Source organism: Ambystoma mexicanum, chromosome 1q, assembly GCF_040938575.1.
Source record: "Ambystoma mexicanum isolate Mex_15411 chromosome 1q, UKY_AmexF1_1, whole genome shotgun sequence".
NCBI lineage: Eukaryota > Metazoa > Chordata > Amphibia > Caudata > Ambystomatidae > Ambystoma > Ambystoma mexicanum.
In genome coordinates this window covers 81,999,751-82,018,455 of record NC_090922.1, presented here as the reverse complement: position 1 = coordinate 82,018,455, position 18,705 = coordinate 81,999,751, and the positions used below count along the sequence as shown (strand labels likewise).

General features: G+C 45.5%; 1 protein-coding gene across 2 annotated transcripts in view; it reads right to left on the bottom strand.

Moving 5' to 3' along the window:
* The window catches only part of SPATA2L (spermatogenesis associated 2 like), a 177,385-nt gene that overhangs the window by 75,072 nt on the left and 83,608 nt on the right, over positions 1 to 18,705 (bottom strand). For both annotated transcript variants that reach the window (XM_069635574.1, XM_069635575.1), the window contains exon 2: positions 3,384 to 3,693. In XM_069635574.1, the coding sequence (XP_069491675.1) occupies positions 3,384 to 3,692 (309 nt within the window). In that variant the 5' untranslated portion in view covers position 3,693. The remainder of the gene's footprint in view (positions 1 to 3,383; positions 3,694 to 18,705) is intronic.

Below are 18,705 nucleotides of genomic sequence, written 5' to 3'. Positions count from 1 at the left end.
ACGGAATTTGGTCGAAAACCAAATGGTCGAATTTTTTTTTTATTTATATATATATGTTTTAGGTTTTAGTTTAGGGAAAAAAAGGGTTTTTTAGAAAAAAAAGGGGGTTGAGGAGGACCCCCCAAAAAAAAAAAAAAAAAAAGTGAAAATAAAAAAAAATTCAAATTCGACCATTTGTCTTTCGACCAAATGGTTTCGGCCAAATGTCTTGTCGACCATTTTTTTTCGACGAAATGTCTGGTAACCCCATCATGCAAGTCAAACGTTATTAGCAATTACATTTTCGGATTTCCTATGGCACTCGATACTCAATTTAACTATAGTGTGGCAATAGCCAGATTACAACATTGAGTGAAAAAAAAAACCTTGACTAAGAGAGTAAATGTGAATCTGATCATCTTTTCTCTCTTAACAAATGGTTTTTCACTGAATTTCAAATGTTTTGCTAAACCTTAGTTTTCTTAGGGCCCACTAGCCATGGCATTCTGCCATGGCCACTGTACATAATTATAATTTGTTTTTTACAAAGCGCTCAATACCGAAGAGGTTTCTAAGCACGGACCCGGGATTTGAACCTGTGTTGCTCTGCGTCTTCTTGCTTCCAAAACTAGTGTGTTGCTACTGAGCTATACTACCTGTGCCTTGTTGTCCCAATCATTTTCTTATGGCCCCACTAGCCACTGCCTTCAGCCGTGGCCAGTGGTCACAGTCGAACATGCTGCATAGTTTGAGGTCGCACTAGCTATGGCCTTTGGCCATAGCACTTGTACATGTTCAGCCAATATATTTCTTTTGGGCCCACTAGCCACGTCACACCATTAGTGTGTTACCAAACACCCATAGCCCCCTGCCCAGTAGATGTAGGCACTGCAGATGTTAAACCTTTGTTTTTATCTAGCTCTTTAGTTCAGTGATAATTTCACAGTAATCATTTCCAATAAAAGAAATTCCTATGGTAGAGTGGCGGTTCGTCAATTCCTGCGAAAATGTGAAAAAATTGCTCAGAATTAAAAAAAAGTCTTCCATATCCTCACAGGCACTCAACATGAGTCCCCTTTCTTTTTTCCAGGTCCCCTCACTTCACTCAATTGCCTTTTCCCTGCCCAACCCTCTCCCATTACCCGCTATCACTCATCACTTTTTCTGAGCGCGTCTAGCGACGTTGCTGCTGTAAACTTCAAAGATTCCCCGACATAAAGCGAAAATGCTATACCCGTAACTGGCTCCCCAAATCCCCAACTTCACATGGGGTCTTCTTTCCCACTCCAGACCTCTAGCCTTATGTGATGGCGCGGGCGGGAGGGAGAGGAAGAGAGGGAGGAAGGGGGAGGGAGAGAGAGAGAGAGAGAGAGAGAGAGAGAGAGAGAGAGAGAGAGAGAGAGAGAGAGAGAGAGAGAGAGAGAGAGAGAGAGAGAGAGAGAGAGAGAGAGAGAGAGAGAGAGAGAGAGAGAGAGAGAGAGAGAGAGAGAGAGAGAGAGAGAGAGAGAGAGAGAGAGAGAGAGAGAGAGAGAGAGAGAGAGAGAGAGAGAGAGAGAGAGAGAGAGAGAGAGAGAGAGAGAGAGAGAGAGAGAGAGAGAGAGAGAGAGGGGGCAGAGAGAGAGAGAGAGCGAGCAAGGGAGACAAGGTAATTCTGTTTTTTTTTAATTAGAAAGACCTTCAGCTTAAACTAGCGCAATCAAGACGACACATAACATATATTAAAGCTAAAAGAAAATGGCATGCTATGACTGGAAGACCACTCTGATTGCTTGCTCTTCCAGATTGCTGACTGGCTGGTAGCTGACAAGGACTGGTTGTGGACAACTAACCTGAGGTAAGGGGAGGGTTTGGGGGAATCCTGCCCTTCAGAAAAGGAGCTACCGGGATAGAGAGAACTAAATCAAAGCGGTCACTACTAGAAGCAATACAATCCTTTGGAGAGAAACAGAGCAAAAAGTGGAGCAAATTGACAGTTTCAAGGAAAGTGACTTGCCATGCATATGAAAAGGAACTGAACCCGCTTATATAGCATGTGTATGGAGAGGCACTGACCACTTTTGAGCTCGAGTAACAGTCCTTAAGCTAGCTGACATTTCGGTTTGGCGAGAACGGCTCCACGTGATTGCTATGGTTGCGACTAGATGGATGTGTCAGCATCAGGGGCGTTGCTGGGGGGGCTAAGGGGGCTATAGCCCCTGATCTTTTGGTTGTAGAATCTCAGGAGCTACAGCCAAAAGACTAGCTAGCCCCCAGTCCCAACAGTACCAACATCAGCTTAGCCCCGGGTCTTTTCCAGACCTAGCAACTCCCCTGGTCAGCATTAAGGCATAGAGGCGACTACTACTGCTGCTGCTGTTGTGTTTTTGGGACAAAGCCCTAGTTTGTATATAAAGAAAGGAGTACTTCCAAAAAGATTAAAATTCCGCCTTCAGAAAGCCCCTAAGTGGGTGAAACTGATGGCCATGCAGTTGGCAAATCTTACCACAGCATATAACATGCTTATAATATGTTTTAACTTGTGATATGGTGCAATGGATACACTTCAAATAACCAGTCTTGTTCTTAACCCCAAACATTTTCTGAACGATATTTGTATGATTAAATCAATTCATACCAGTTTCAGATTGCATATTTTGAATTCTAATTGAGGTGCGCTTACGTGTTGGCAATACCATTTACCCAATTACCATGGTGGAAGCGTTATAGTAATGGGGAAAAAAAGCAGCAGAGCCGAGATCCAAAAAGTGACAAACGGTCAAAAAGTTTCAAAAATTGCATATTTCTTCAGACAGTGCTTTTCATATCCAATGTACTGACAGGAAGTGTGAAAATCCCAAAGCATACCCATGTAACCTAAGCACTTTTGAACGAGCAGAGCCATGGAACCTCTCACCCTTTACCAAGTGATGGGGGAATAACCCCGAAGAGACATGCAATAACACCTCCAGGTTCTAAGGTAGATATGTCCCTGGTGTTGGAGAAGATAACTCAATAAAATAACAAGCCACAGAAAATATCTGGTCATTATCAATGTGGTTATATCAACTTAAGCAAACCTCTGGATTGAAATTGAACATGGACACGGCTTCTCGAAAATGCAGGCACGTCTCCATACCCCATCGACAATAATCCCAAAATGATATGCATCCAACGTTAATAGAGAATTTCTCGCTTAATACGATTCATTGTGCACAGGAAGGTGCTCACAATCCGACTTCCTCTTAGAACATGTATGAAAAAGTGGCATACCTACTTTGAAGATCTGATGCGGTTTGGTTAAGAATGAGCCCCAACTATGGTCGTGGAAGCCTTCTGCAGCAGTCCGGGAGCAAGCCAACCATATACAATATTAAGTATAGTATAAGTAAATGAATCAAAAACGTCAGAATGAGCTTTAGGCCTACCTTAATCACCGAGAACTCCTTGCGCCAGGGGAAACAGCAGAGGTTAACAGCTGCCAGCTCCAAAGCCTGGAAGCCACGCACAAGGCCTGCCAGTACGAATGACGCATCCGGATTTGATCTCAGGGCATGGTCTATCACTGGAAAGGCGTCTTCATTATGCAGGGCGGAGTGCAACTCTGGTTCCCTATTTAAATGCTGCCGCACAAGGCCCTTCAGATTCAGGTCCACACATGCACCGGGAACTCCGCGGTCACACTCCCTACCCAGGCACTTCCTATACTCCTCCACCAGGCTCTGACTCGGGCGCATTCTGTAACCAACAAAAATAGTGAAATAAAGCAGGTAAATAAAAAAAAATACTGAAAAATAATCCACCGATTGACATGCTGCTATTTAATAATTTGCATTATCCTTTTTAATTAAGATGGTTATTAGCAACAAGTAACAGGGGCATACATATTTCTGTAAAAAATACCAAATTCCTTTGTTTAGAGGTTTTCTTTTATAGACATAACTAATTCACTGAAGAAATCCAAACCTGGCCAAACTGTTACTCCAACTACATATCCTCTTTACCACCACAGATGGATCAGGAGAAGGGACGCTATACTCTCCTTTATTTGCTATGAGATTAAGGTGCGAGATGCTGCGGTCCGTATGACATTATATTATAGGATTTGTGCAGCGCTCTGGCGAGATAGTCGTGCATTGTGTTTTCTCTCTCTCCCTCTCTTCCTTCCTCCCTTTCCCTCCCTCCCTCCATGGTGCTGTCCATCTCTACTTTTTACTACAACTGCTACTCTATCACCTATACTTCCTCTCTCTCGAAGTCTGGAAGGAAAAAGTTCAAAAAAGATCTCCTGGTCTCCAATCCAGGCCTACCCCTCGCTGACACCTACGTCAATGCTTCTTCCAAGCAGACTGTCACAGACATCCTCTTTGTCATTCCCTCTCCGGACCCATGGACTCCCCACAAGGTCTCTGTCCTCTCCCATTCACTCTTTCACTTAAAGATCCATTCTAAGCCCAAGCCTAACCGGTCTAGAGGCGCAGTGGCCTTGATCTTCCCTGAATGGGTCCCCGCTACTATCATTCCCACTCAGACCTACTCTTAATTTGAATGTCTCGTCTGCAGACTTGGCATCTCTCCAACCCTCTCGTTGAATTTGGCCACCATATACAGGACTCCTGGTCCAGTCTCCCTCTTCCTCAGAGTGGTCTGATCTCAGCTCTTCTCTTCTTTCCTCCAAACTTCTCCTCCTCAGAGACTTCAATAGTCACCTTCACTCTCCTGAATCAGCCACTGGACTCTCCCGCAGCCTCTGTAACTTTCTTTCCCTCACCATTCATCCCTCCAGTACAACCAGACATACCTTGGATGCTCTCATCTCGGCAGACATCCCCATCTCCAACCCTCTCACTACTCCCCTCTCCTGATCTGACCATGCTCTCCCGTGGCTCTCTTTGGTCCCCCGGCTAAGCCTCTCCCTGCACTGCCAGTCTCCTTCTCCATCATTCGATAGATGAAGCGAGTGTCAGTTGCTGCTTTTGTTGCCACTTTCAATCCACCTCCCACTCCTGCCACAGACTCCCACACTGACTCTGCACCAACACTCTGGACATCCTTGCCCCCACCATGAGGATCCGCATGAAGCCTGCCTCCAAGTGCAATACCTGGTATGACTCCGACCTAGCCTCTCTGAAAACGCAAGTGCAGAGTTGCTGAGCAGAAGTGGTGGGCATCAGGAACATCCTCTGACAGACAGGCCTGCCGCCTGCTCCAAAGGCAATACAGAACTCTCCATGCGCTTGAAGAAGAGGGCCCATTTCCAAGCCTGCATCTCTGGGGCCACTAACAACACAGGCAAATTGTTTAAAATCTGCAAGGAATTTGCCAATCCTACTGCAGTCTCCACTTCTCCCACCTCTGACCCTCTGTACTTCACTGGCCTCCCACTTCTTAATCAAAACTCGGGCATCTAGTGCTCACTCTCCTCTAATCCCCTCCCTCCTCCCTTCCCAGCTCTCAGGCCTCCCTTTACCCCCAGTCTCTCCTTCCCTCCTACTTTCCTCCTCCTCACCCATAGCACTGGATGAGGTCTATAGACAGGTCCTCTCTATGAAAGTCTTGCTTGCAAAGCTCTATTCCAACTCTCCCTCCGTTCTTATCCTTCTGGATCTTTCCTCCAACTTCGACAATGTCTATCATGCCAACCTGACAAATCAGCTCTATGACATCCTTGTTATCACAGGTCTAGCACTGGACTGGTTGACCTCATTCCTCTCCGACTGACCTTCCCAGATTCAACTGGGCCCTTTTTGCTCTCCTATCACACTCTTCACCTGCGGTATCAATCAAGGCTCTATCCTCTCGCCGTCCCTCTTCAACATCTACCTTGCCCCTCTGGCCCACCTGATCGCCTTCTTCTCTCATCACTTCCAGTGTTATGCAGATGGCACACAGCTCTCTTTCAAGCTTCCCTCTACTGCCTCCTCAGTTGCACCTCTTCAGAGGCATTCTCCCCTTCCTCACCTTCCCCCAGAAACTCAATGTCTCCAGAGCTCTGTTCCTCCCTAGGCATGAATACTGCAACAGCCTATTCCTTTATCCTTCCTTTGCTCCCTTCAACTAATCCAGAATAGGACTGCAATACTTCTCCCTGGCCTCAAGCCCAGGGCCCACATTTCTCCAGCCCTAAAATGTCTCCACTGGCCCTCGGTTACTGCTAGGATCAAGTTTAAGACCCTGTCCATCATCCACAAGGCTTTCTGGGGCCTGGGACCCCACTACATCTAACGCTCTCTCCCATAATACCTCCCTGCTAGAGCCCTTCGGGCTTCTAGCTCCAACTCTCTGCAGATCAGATGCTTCGCTAAGCAGAGAGTGGGGGGGTAGATCGCTCTCCTCCGCAGGGGCCTCCCCCTGGAATGGTCTCCCTGCCCCTCTCAGGCTTGAGCCGGATCTCCTTAAGTTCCAGAAGCTCCTCAAGACCCTCCTTTCCTCTTCTTCCTTCCCTCGCTCATCCCCCTGTTAACAATCCAGTCTGCCGTAGTGACTGGCTGCCTGGTTCCCACTGAATTCTACAGGGCACCAGGCACCCCGCCCAGTCCACCCCCCCTCTTCGCACTTACATGTGGTCCCTTCGCACTTACATGTGGTCTTGCACCCCATGCAAGCCCTAGCACTTTCCCTCCTGGGCTCCCCTTAGCACCTGCCTAGCCTCTATGGCCCTCTTCCCCCCACCCCCTACACCACCCACTTTCACTTGCACCCTCTCCTCTTTACCCTGCATTGCCCCTCCCACCCAGGCACTTTGCATTTCGTGTAGACTGGCACTCCCCCTTCTCCCTTGCACTTCTTATTACTGCACTTGCACAATCCGAATGTCACAAGGCCTAGTAGGACTGTTATTTTTCTCCCTTGTCCCCTCCACCCCCCACCATTTTTTATCTTGTGGCACCTTGAAACATCATGTGTTGTATTGGCGCCTTACAAATATCAAATAAATAAATGATGCTGGACTGAATCTGAACCCAGCTATTTTCCAATGGGTGTTCGTCAGATTTCTATCCCTTTGTTCTCCCATATTATGGGTCTACACACAACTCTCCCCACCATATTATTGCATTTTCTGTTACTACATTTACTGTTGTCCCCAATGTTAGGCTTTTTCTCCCCCTATCCAGGTGAATCAAATTCTAGGTGCTGCTATTGCATTGCCACTAAGTACTGCCCCTGACCTCCCCTCCCACATAGAGATACCACATCAACAAAGACCACCTCTCCAACCCCTCCTCATTCCCGGCCTATCTACACCATACACCACCCCCCATAACTCACCCCTCCCAGTGCATAACCTCTTCTCTAGCACATAACTTCATAGAGTCGCCACCTACGACCCTTGCCCCCGAACACCGATACACTCTGACCCCCCCCGCCCACCCCCAATCATCATTTCACCTCGAACTCTAAGATCAGAAGAGCACTCTGCCATGCCAAACACCCCACGCCTCAATCCCTAATCCCACACATCTCAACCCACCCAAACATATCATCATCCATCGTCCCCCAAGCATCTACTGAGAGCAACCCCATACTCCCCGTCCATAGACCCTGCACAATCTCAAACTCACAAGCCAGAGGAGCTCTCTGGCGCTCCAAATATCACGAGTCCCCCGCCACTACCGCGCCATCTCTGCGCTCACTGAGGGACTCCTCACACAGATGACCCCCCCCAACCTCAGCCCGCCTGCCATTGCCAATCCCCCTCTGACACCCACACTACCACATACCCACTCATGTAGAGCTCTGCGTCACTCCAACATAGTCATCCCTCAACCAACACGCCTCCCACCTCAGTCCCACACACCTCACCCCAACACCTCTCCCTCAAAAACCCAGCATCCCCGACAGCGTGATCCCGAGGACAACCGCACCCCACAAACTCTGCACAGCCTGACCCCCCCCCATTTTCACCTGCGACACCCTCTCACCCTACCCCCCACACCGCCTTCTACCCCCTCAGCTCCTACTCGACCACCGCCCCAGATCTCCCCCTTCATACCCTTTCGCTTAAAGTAGCATGTCTCGCCCTTTAGAAAACAGTTGCTAAATCCTCTTCACCCTCTGACCCTCCTACCCTCTCTCACACTCCTATGGCACCCAAACCCACAAAACGCAGAAAGAGTGACCGGCGCTCTCCCTCGACTCTCCATACCTCACCACTTCTCCATCGGTCCAACCTCACATCCTTTCCCACCCCTACCATCAGACCCTCCCCTCCCCTCCCCTCTCACCCCGTCCTCATCCCCTTGTTCTCGACTTCTCACCCTGTACACACACCTAAACCCCCAACGTCCTCCAGACTCAAACCACAAACATCTCGGCTAACCCTGTATATACCACAAGTGCACCACGTCTCTTGCATACCTACCACCGCCCGTCTACTCTTCCTGCTCCCCATCAACCTAACCCACTCACTCGACCCTCAAAGTGTACATGCATCCAGATCCCCCCCCCCAAAGTCAGTATCAACCACCCTGACTGATCCTACCACACCTCCCATCTCACTGGGCACCCATGCCCACCAATCACTCCCAGCGATGCGAGTCATGAAAATCCCCTCCCCTCACATGCATCCTTTTCAACACCAGTTCCGTAGCAAGAAACAGACGCAGCATCTTTGACCTCCTATCCTCTGACAATCCTGACCTCATTTTCATCACTGAAACCTGGTTCTCTGATGATTTTGCAGCAGTCGCGCACAAGGCCTCCCCCCCCCCCCGGATATTCGCTTATCGCCCACAACAGACCTTCCAGAGGTGGCAGAGTGGCATTCCTCTACAAACCTCATTGCTCTGCCTCACTTGTCGAAACACGCAATGCTACCTGTGAATCCCTTCTAGTAAAACTCTTGCTACCATCAACACTCCCTCACAGCTTCCTACTCATATACAGACCCCCTGGATATGACATGACATTTTGCCAACAATCTCTGTGACTCAATAGCTACCATTCAGGTAAATCCCCCAACTCTTACACTTTTGGGAGATTTCAATATCTGGTTTGATATGCCCAACAACCCCATGACCCAACCTCTGGTAGACAGTCTTGAACCACTCAACCTCTCCCGACATACCACTGGTCCAACTCACTCAGGTGGTCACACCCTTGATACGATCTTCAGCTCCTATGACCTTGTCTCTATATCCAGTTCCAAACCGCTTATCTGGACAGAACACTCTGCCATCCCTTCCTCTATCCACACACCAGCCCCTCCTTCCACACCTCCCCTGACCCCACTTTTGATCACAAATGCTGGAACAAAGTCAAGGTACTCCCCGACCGAGCCCAAGCTGCTACTCTGTCCCCCAGCGACACTGACCTGTGGTAGACCCTTAACCATCAAATCCTTTGACTCCTGGCTTAAAGAAACACTAATTCCTCTCACCCCCTCAAGCCCCTGCAGCCTCACGCAAAGGACCGTCCCCCAAATGGTTCACGCCCCACCTGAACTTTCAAAAGTCAAAATAATTCTCTTGAGCGCAAATGGCAAAAATCTAAAACGATCTCAGCAGATCTATGTTCGCCCTCCACCACCGCAATTACAAATCCGAGATCCGAAAGGCCAAAAAGGCCTATTACAATAAACAAATTCTGAACTGTGGCAGCAGCAGCAAAGAACTCCACAAGACCATCTCCGAATTTGTGAAACCTTCTTGCAGCTCTGCCCAAACCACTCTCACCCAAACGCTTGCAACTCCCCTAGCTACATTTCTACAACACCGCACTTGACAGGATGGCAACCCTTAACACCAAACTCTCCACCCTCACCCCATGCCTTACATCTACCGCTCCTGATCCCATTGCCCCGACGACCACTATGCCAACCGTCGACTATTACCAACCCATCTCGAGAGACGAGTTCATAGATCTACTATCCGGCAGCAGACCCTCCAGATTCTCCCCCCCACCGACCCCTACCCCTTCTCTCTTCTGAAAGAAATATTCTCCTCTACTCGCGCAGGAGAACATGTAAGGTCCATACTAAACAACTCTCACCTCTTGTACCTTTCCAGAAGCCTTTAAAATATTACATGTCAAACCGCTTCTGAAAAAGGGACCCCTCGACCCCCTTCACCCTAAGAATTACAGGCCGAACTCCAACACAAGATTTCTAGCAAAACTCATTGACTGGGCTGCCTACTCCCAGCTCAACTGCTTCATACAATCCAACAAACTACTCGACCCCGCACAATCAGGCTTTACACTGCGCCATGGAACAGAAACCCCTCTGATATTGATCTGGATGATCTCAAGGTCACGGCAGACTGAGGGTTGTGCAGCGCTGATTTTCCCTGATCTGTCAGCAGCATTTGACACAGTTTACCATTCAATCCTCCTTGACCGCCTCATCTCCCTAGGAATTCGTGGCTCAGCACTCAAATGGATTGCCTCCTTCCTCAGCAACAGGAAACCAATCGCCTTCCTCTCCCCTTTGGTCTCAACTTCTTGCGCTGTGAACACTGGAGTACCACAAGGCGCCTGCCTCTCTGCTCTCCTTTTCAACCTCTATCCGACCACTCTACCAGGAATCCTCTGCACGCACAACCTCTCCTGTTACAACTATGACGACAATACCCAAATTATCCTAAGAATTCCCAAAAAAAGCACCAACCCATGTCCTGACCTTAAAGCTTGCCTCAGTGATATTGACCGACGGATGACAAGAAACCACCTTCTTCTGAACCCAGACAAAACTGAAATCATGGTGTGCGGCAACACTGCCCTTCACCCTTGGCCACCCCCCAAAATAGTAAAAAACCTTGGCTGTACTATGGACTCCGGCCTAACCCTCTCTCGTCGGATCAATAATGTATAAATCCTGTCACTAACATGTCAAACTCCTTAGACACATTTTCCCTTGCCTCACCTATACCAACAGACTCGCTGCTGTTATGTCTATTGTTTTGTCGAGACTGGACTATGCTAACTCCTTATACCTGTGAGCACCAGCATACCAACTTAAACTCCAAAGAGCCCAAAATGCTGCCGCCAAACTCCTTCTCGCCCTGGGACACAGAGATCACATCTCCCATGCTCTCCGCACCCTCCACTGGCTCCGTCTGACGAAGGGCCACCTTCAAAACCCTATGCATTACCCACCGAGCAGTGCACAAGACCGGCCCACTTAACCTCCAATCGTAGATAAAAACCTACCTCCGATCACGCAACCGAAGATCAAGCACTGCCCTCTTACTAGTGATTCCAACCTCCAATTCAGCCAGGATTAGAGGATCCGCCTTCTCAACCTTGGCTCCAACTCTGTGGATCTCACTCCCCCTACACATTCGACACACCCAAGACTACATGGCCTTCCGCAAAGCTCTAAAAACCTGTCTTTTCACAAACCCGATTAAGACCACCTAGGGCCACTGACACCCTGCAACCTGCGGACAAATGTTCGAGGAGATACCGAGCAATGACGACACTGAAAGCGACTAATAAGTCACCAAGACAGAATCAGGAACTGGTTACCATAGATCTAGATGACAACCTTAGCATTTGTCAGCAGGTTGCAGGGTGTCAGTGGCCCTAGGTGGTCTTAATCGGGTTTGTGAAAAGACAGGTTTTTAGAGCTTTGCGGAAGGCCATGCACACTTAAGCGTGCTACACAGGCCTAATGCTGCCAGAATTAAGTCTCGGAGACCAACCTACAGACTGCACACATTCAACTGATCTCAATACCACCACACCTAATGTTAGTATGCAGCTAACATCAGGCAATCGCATCAGCTGATCACATATTGTGTGCACCCAAGCACCCTATAATACCCTACTCTCTCGACTGACCTGGACTATGGTCCCCAAGGGCGTTCAACCCACAAGTGATTTGAGGTCATACCAATGATATATAGAGTGCTATATAAATGCCAAACAACAATAATATACGACAGTGCCATGCTGCCAAACATCTAAACACTATCACAACATTGAAAATAAGATAGGACTGAAAAGCACCTCAACGCTGGTTTACATTGCGAGACATTGGCTTCAAATACAGAGTTATGAAAAAATGCCAAAGGTCAAGTTTTTGAAATTATTTATTTTGTAATCATGGTTGAAAAGCAGGTTTCCTAAAAACCTTTTCAATAGTCAACACGCAATTGATTCAAAGATCAATAGTCAACAAGCTTTTCATGATATGCCGTCATTGCATTGGGACTCAACCTATGTACATAAAGGCTCAGTTGAGTTGTCACACCATCTACGATAGCATTGAAATGCTGTGTAGGCCATTGCAAAATGTGCGTGAAGGGATGATTTATTTGTGTGGCACAAGCCTGAGTGGGGAAGTGCTATTGAACATTGGGGCAACACTCATAAGCCGTTGTAGTTAAAGGAGTGCATACAAGGCTCTTGTTACTATCGGGCAAGGGTAGATAAGTATTTGTAATCCACTAAGAAAGAGCATCATGGGCTTAGTCACATTTTGAAACCTGGTCAGTAAAAATCAGCATTTACACTAACGCCAAATTGATTGCAATTGGCAGGAGGGATTTAGGGGGGTATACATTGTTTATAACAGTGAAGTAGAGCCACATGTAATTTCAGAACTGTGGAAGCCATGCAAGATATGGACAGGCTAACAGACGGCTCAGGCCACTCAAATACTGGAGACTGTGCGGTATAGCTAATTATTGTTTAGGCAGAATCATACAACTATGAGGGGAGGCTGTAAGGGACATCAAAAGAAAGGAAATAAAGTTCCCAACACAAAGTGAAAACTGTACAGACATAACCACAACCAGAGTTCTAAAGCACAAAAAGGAGGAAGTGCAATGTTTTTTTAAAAAACTGGGTATTGTAACCAAATCAGTGGATATTCAACAAGAATTCATGTCCTCGCCCTTCCATGAAAAAAGTACTCGAGACTGTGTGGGAAAACACTTTATTTGTATTCCTGCCTGTGTTCAGAAAATAACTTTAAGGCAAAATGAAACACTGGAACATAATTTTGTTTTGTGCTCCGAGACACATATTTCTATTATAGCTGCAGCTAACTCCACATGGTCAACAATCTACCATGTGAACCACCGGTCCTAATTATCTTGGTGTCTCTGCTCTCCCCCATTCACATGGAGAGCATTAATACATTTTACATTTCGTGAAGTCTTACAAAGGTCTTTGACCCTGGCTAAATCTGAACTCTGGCCAGGGCATCAACTATCTACCTCGCAGCTGTTCCTCGGCCATATAACGTGCTAAACTTGTCCTGTGAGTGCAAGTGGGCAGCTGAATCCATACATAGGGATTCCATGTTGCTGCAAGCTCAGGATTTCTAAAGCAAGACATGTTTGCTGTGTACTGTTTTAGAGAACCGATGTCAAAACCGGCCTACAATATTTAATATATAGCTCACAACTGCACTTACAATGGAAAACATTCAGAAGCAACTCATTATCATGACAACAAATAAAGAAAAAACATGCTTACACCTCTCAAACAAAAGGTACTTCTCCTCCACGTGTATTCATTTCAGATGACCCAGGAATAAGTACTTTGGAAGTATCTAATATCATGGCTGAGGCAGGGGATCCCTGCTCCACGGATGGGAGAATGGCAATTTCCCCTTTTTTTGGATACTCCTCCCGATAAGGAGTTAATAGAATAATTCCTGAGAATGGGAGCAGCGGAGGAAGGCCTTGACCAGTCAGTGATTATAAGTGAGTCTCCTGTAGCACGTGTAAGAGACGGCAGTGGTACAAAAAATGATTAATGTAAGGAGAAGCAAACTAAGAAGAGTGCTGGGAAACAAGAGTTTTGTAAGATCGTTAAAAATCACACTTGACCCAGGACCTTACTGACAAGACAATGGTTACAAATAAAGGGTTGAGGATTGCTCCAATATTCTCAAAACATGGTGGCTGAATGAAGTCTACTGGCAGGATTGAAATGGACTCTTAATATGCTTTGAATGACAATGAAGGCACTAAGCTGTTGCACAATGATGGGGAAGTGCCATCTGAGAGTTCTAAGAATTCCCAGGGTGCTTTCCGGTTTCATTTTACCTCCAAGGCTCCAGAACAGAGAGAAGATCAGTGCACAATTAAAGGCTTAGTCACAACGGACTATGGAGGAAAAGGGTAGGGCAACTTGTGCTATTGGAAACTTTACTTGCAAAACATTCCGGATTGCCAAGCAGAACAAGGAGCTATACCCACCTCAGGGGCCAACCTAAGTTTTTCAGCCCGAATTGTCTTGCAGATCCAGTGGGAGGACCATGGGAGTAACAACACTAGGGCTCCAAAAGGCCTTTGTAGAAGCAAGGTGCAGAATGCAGCCTCTCAGGGCCCCAGAGGGCCTTGCGATTTCCCACTGAAAGGCTTTAAGAATCAGTGTAAAGAAGAATGTTTGGCGGAATTCATAGCTGCATCTTGGCTTGCTAAAGACAATATTGTGGGCACAAGTCTGAACGGGGAGTGGGTGAAATCCATTGGCAAGGCAAGTCAGCTCAACTAGTATACTACAAAATTGTGTGGAAAGCACAACGATAGAGGACTTTTGCCACAGTATGAAGAGGCAGCTGAAGTTGGGAATGGGCCTTCAGAATGTTTCATTATGGAAGCAATTGTTACAGACTCGGACCTCAAGTTCCTAAATAGATCCATGATCCTGGTAATCTTACATGAAGTATCATTTTTAAAAATGATTGGATCCAGGGACATTGATCAAATTGAGTTCTGTGACTGGGATAGGTGGGACATGGAGAGAGTAACTGTAACCTTTCACCTTATAAGAGAACTTATCCTTTCATCTGCTGACGAGATCCGTCAGAGGTGTTTTGATATCTATACCATATCGGGAGCCTCCGGTTATACCCCCCTGAGCATGGCACTATATATGGAAGAAAAAGAGGCCTTATGTCGGAAGGCCTTGAGTAATTCAGATGTCGAATATGGAGACGTTCTGGGAAAGGGGAGAATAGAGGCTTCAGAAAACAAACAGTGGTTCTGCCCGGGATTGGTTCCGGTTAGCCCAGCCCACAGGAAACTTGAGGGGGGACAGAGGGACTAGGACATGTTTTCTGCCTCTGCTTGTGGAATACCTGAGGCGTTCAGCATCTGCTTAACTCGGGGAACCTTTGTGTGAAACTAAGTAGGTAACGTTACAGGAAATTCTTTGACCGGGAAGGTAATAATGTATGTTTATTGGCATTTGCTGGCATACAGAATAAAGGGGGTGGTGGGTCGCCCTAAAGGTGGTCTCCTGATTGGGATTAGGATGAGACTATTTTGAACTTGAATATTCTAAATGATAATGTATGCTGTTCTGGCAATCCATGTTGTGATGAAGGGAGTGCCTGCTAATATGCTCATTATAAATGTGTATTGGAGTTATGCTGAAGTGCCTCAAAAACAACTAATTGATCATATTGACGGAATACGGACGAGTTGGAGGGAATTATTGTGGTGGGCGATTTTAATGTAAATTGTCTTAAACCATCGAAATATAATGAATTCTTGGCATATCGTAAGAAAAGCACCTTTCAGGATGCAAAGGGAAGAGATGGTGGAACTTTTTGGATAGTTGGCATTCGTGTGTGGTGACTGGTAAGCAAGAGAAAGGGAATTATTACTGAGGTACTTGGAGCAGTGGTACAAATTCATCTATTATTGATTACATCTTTGTCTCCGAAGATTTATGGATGGCTGAAAACACCTTAAAATTAGAAATTGTTTTCCCAAGCGATCATGTCAAGCAGACAGTGAAATTTACATCCCTTAACCAATTGGGACCAAAGGAGAAAATGCAGGATGTTATTCCAAGTAGGGGAAAAAAGGATTTATCTGGGCCCAGCATGACATATGAGAATTTAATAAGAGACTGGAGTTGGCAGTTTTTGATGATCAGAGAGTACTGAAAGAAATGTGTATGCACAGTATTATATATACCGACAATTATAAAAAATTCACTAAGACTGAGAAAACCAAAAGAGTATTACTCTAGGACAAATTATAACCCGGTCATTCAGTCTACTAAAAGGGAATAGAGGAGAGCTGTGAAAATCGAATACATACCCCCCTGTATGATGGTGAGCTGAAGAAACTAAAACAGGGCTATACAAATAGAATTAAATCTATTAAAGCATTGGCTTATCAAAGTGAGGCGGAAAAATGCTCCCTTGCATAATGGTGAAGAGGGACACACATTACTGGAAATTAATAAAATCTAAAGAAGAAAATCATAGTGCAGTCCAAGCCAATCCCATTTTAGAACAACACTGGATACTTTACTTTTCCAGATTGTATTATAATCAACCAGTGGATTTCCTAATAAATTGGGAGAGTCTAAAATCAGAAAATTGGACTCTAGAATTCTCGGTCACTCAAATTAATCCATCATACATCATAGCAGTTACTCTAGGGCACCAGGTCCTAAAGGGATCTGTAATCGTGTTCTTAAAGCAGACCCAGAGCTTTGGTCCAGGATTTTGTTTAATTTATTCCAATCAGTTGTTTATCTAAAACAAACTCCAGCATCCTGGAAGGAGGCACACATTGTTCCCATTTTTAAGAAAGGAGCGAGAGATGCTCCTGAAAATCATAGGCCCATTCCGTTACTTGATGCAGACTCTAAAATATTTGCGTCAGTCTTACTTAGTCATCATGGTATCCCTTAAGCCAAACCAACTGGGCTTTGGGGTGGGTGTGGACACAAACGTGGCTGGTTGGGCTTTAAATTATGCACAACGACTTGCCTGGGGAGAAGACCACAGGGAGGTATACACTGTATTGGTGAATTTATCCCTAGCTTTTGACCGTGTTAACAGGAACAAATTGTGGACAAAGCCATCACCCTGGGGGCTTCCAAAGGGGCTACTGGCACCTCTTATTCATTTACATGAACATTGTGTGCTCAATATCAGGTTGAATTTAGAGAGCATGTGGCCATCAAACATTCCGACAAATAGTGGTCTCCGCCAAGGCTGTATATTGGTGCTGTTTATGTTTAATGCATACATGGCAGACCTGGGGGAGTACTTTAAGTCTGCATCCTTTATTGCCCCAAATGTATTAGGAACTCAAATTCTTTGGATAACATATGCAACAACATTATTCTGTTAGAAGTGGGAATTCAAAAACGACTCAATACTTTTCATTCATATTGTACAAAGAATGACCTCACTATAAATATTTGAAAAACTCATCTGTTAACCCTATCTGCACGCAAACAGAAAAAGAGAAATTCCCTATGACTAGGGGGTGAAAGAATTGCGCAGGTTGACAGTTTGAAGTACCTAGGTTTTGATATAGTTAGTACTCATCGGAAGAGAATGGTTATGGAAGGACTATATGTAAAAGCTTTAAAAGCTCAGATGAACATTTTTAATTCTAAATATGGAAAATGTTCAATCATTCCTCTTTTAACATGTTATAAAGCAAAATTTGTACCCATGCTGTTATATGGCCTGGAAATACATCATAGTTGGTTGGATGAGGATTTTTACCATTTAGAAGGTTTTGTATGGAAGAGAGTTTTAAGACTACCCCTGCCCACACACATGTGTGTTATTTGATTCGAAATTAGATTTACTTTCACTTGAAACTCACATTGTCTGGAAGAAAATGTTACTGCATTATAAATTTAAACCCCTCCCCACGAAACAATTCAGACTTTATAGAAAGTAAAGTCTGTTTGGACAACATTCTTGTAAATAAATCTGCTGGAAAATTGCAGCAGTGTGGACTGGTTGGGGAATTATTAAATGAAATTGCAGGAGTGTATAAGCAAAGATTATTGCTCTCAGACTGGTGCAGAACACAGGAGTTGGTGAGCGTATATGAGAGGTATCAGAATGCAGCTCTCTGGCACATCACATTGGGAGCATGTGCACAATATCTTTGCAAGTTTCCCTCCTGGAAAATTGTATATTTTCTATTGTTGAGGTGCAGCCTTGATGTTTTGCCCACCAGGGTGAATTGTCTCAGATGGAAGGAGGAGGACTGGCAGTCCGACAAGCTGTAGATTTTGCTTTGAGGGTATGGAATCACTACAACATTTACTTTTATATTGTGAAGCCTTGGTGACAACGTGCCGTTTTAGAAATCTTACCAATTTGTATGAACATAACACAGGGAAGGTAATATGGGAACTGTGCTGATCCAAGATGCCTTTTCAATTGGGCAAGTCCCTGTTTCAATTTTTGTCCATGATAAAATTGGTAGACTAGAGACGGGAGGCATGGATGCGCACTGGATCACTGTATATTAAATGTATTAGATGAATGTTGGATTTCCTTTTACTCATCTTGATGACATCATTTTAGAATGTGGTCGTGGTGACAGACGTCACCTGGTATACTAACCCACACTGTGAAAAAAAACAAAAGAAAAACAGCCATTGCATGAGGTTTTGAAAAAGCCTTAATTAGGGTGCTTCTTTGGTAACAAAAGGTTACGACAATAGTCCTGCAAGGCTATTTTTAAGTCACATGAAAAATAAATGTTGTTAATGTGTTACATCCCTATATCAGAGAGGAACACCCAATTTGTATGTAACGGTATAACGGTATACCGTTAAAGATACCGTGAACCACTCAATTGAACAATAATAACCGTCACATTGTTTATACCGGTATACCGTTTATACCGTTAAGTGTGCTTTTCAATCTTATTTGGAAAGGCTGCAGTAGGCAAGTGCTGCACAGTCTTGGTCTTGCACTGTTGGATGTGCCATCTGCCAAGTAGTTATAGTTGGAGCAGTTTTTAATGCCATTCCATAAACCACACGTGCCGGACACAAAATCAATATGTTAGC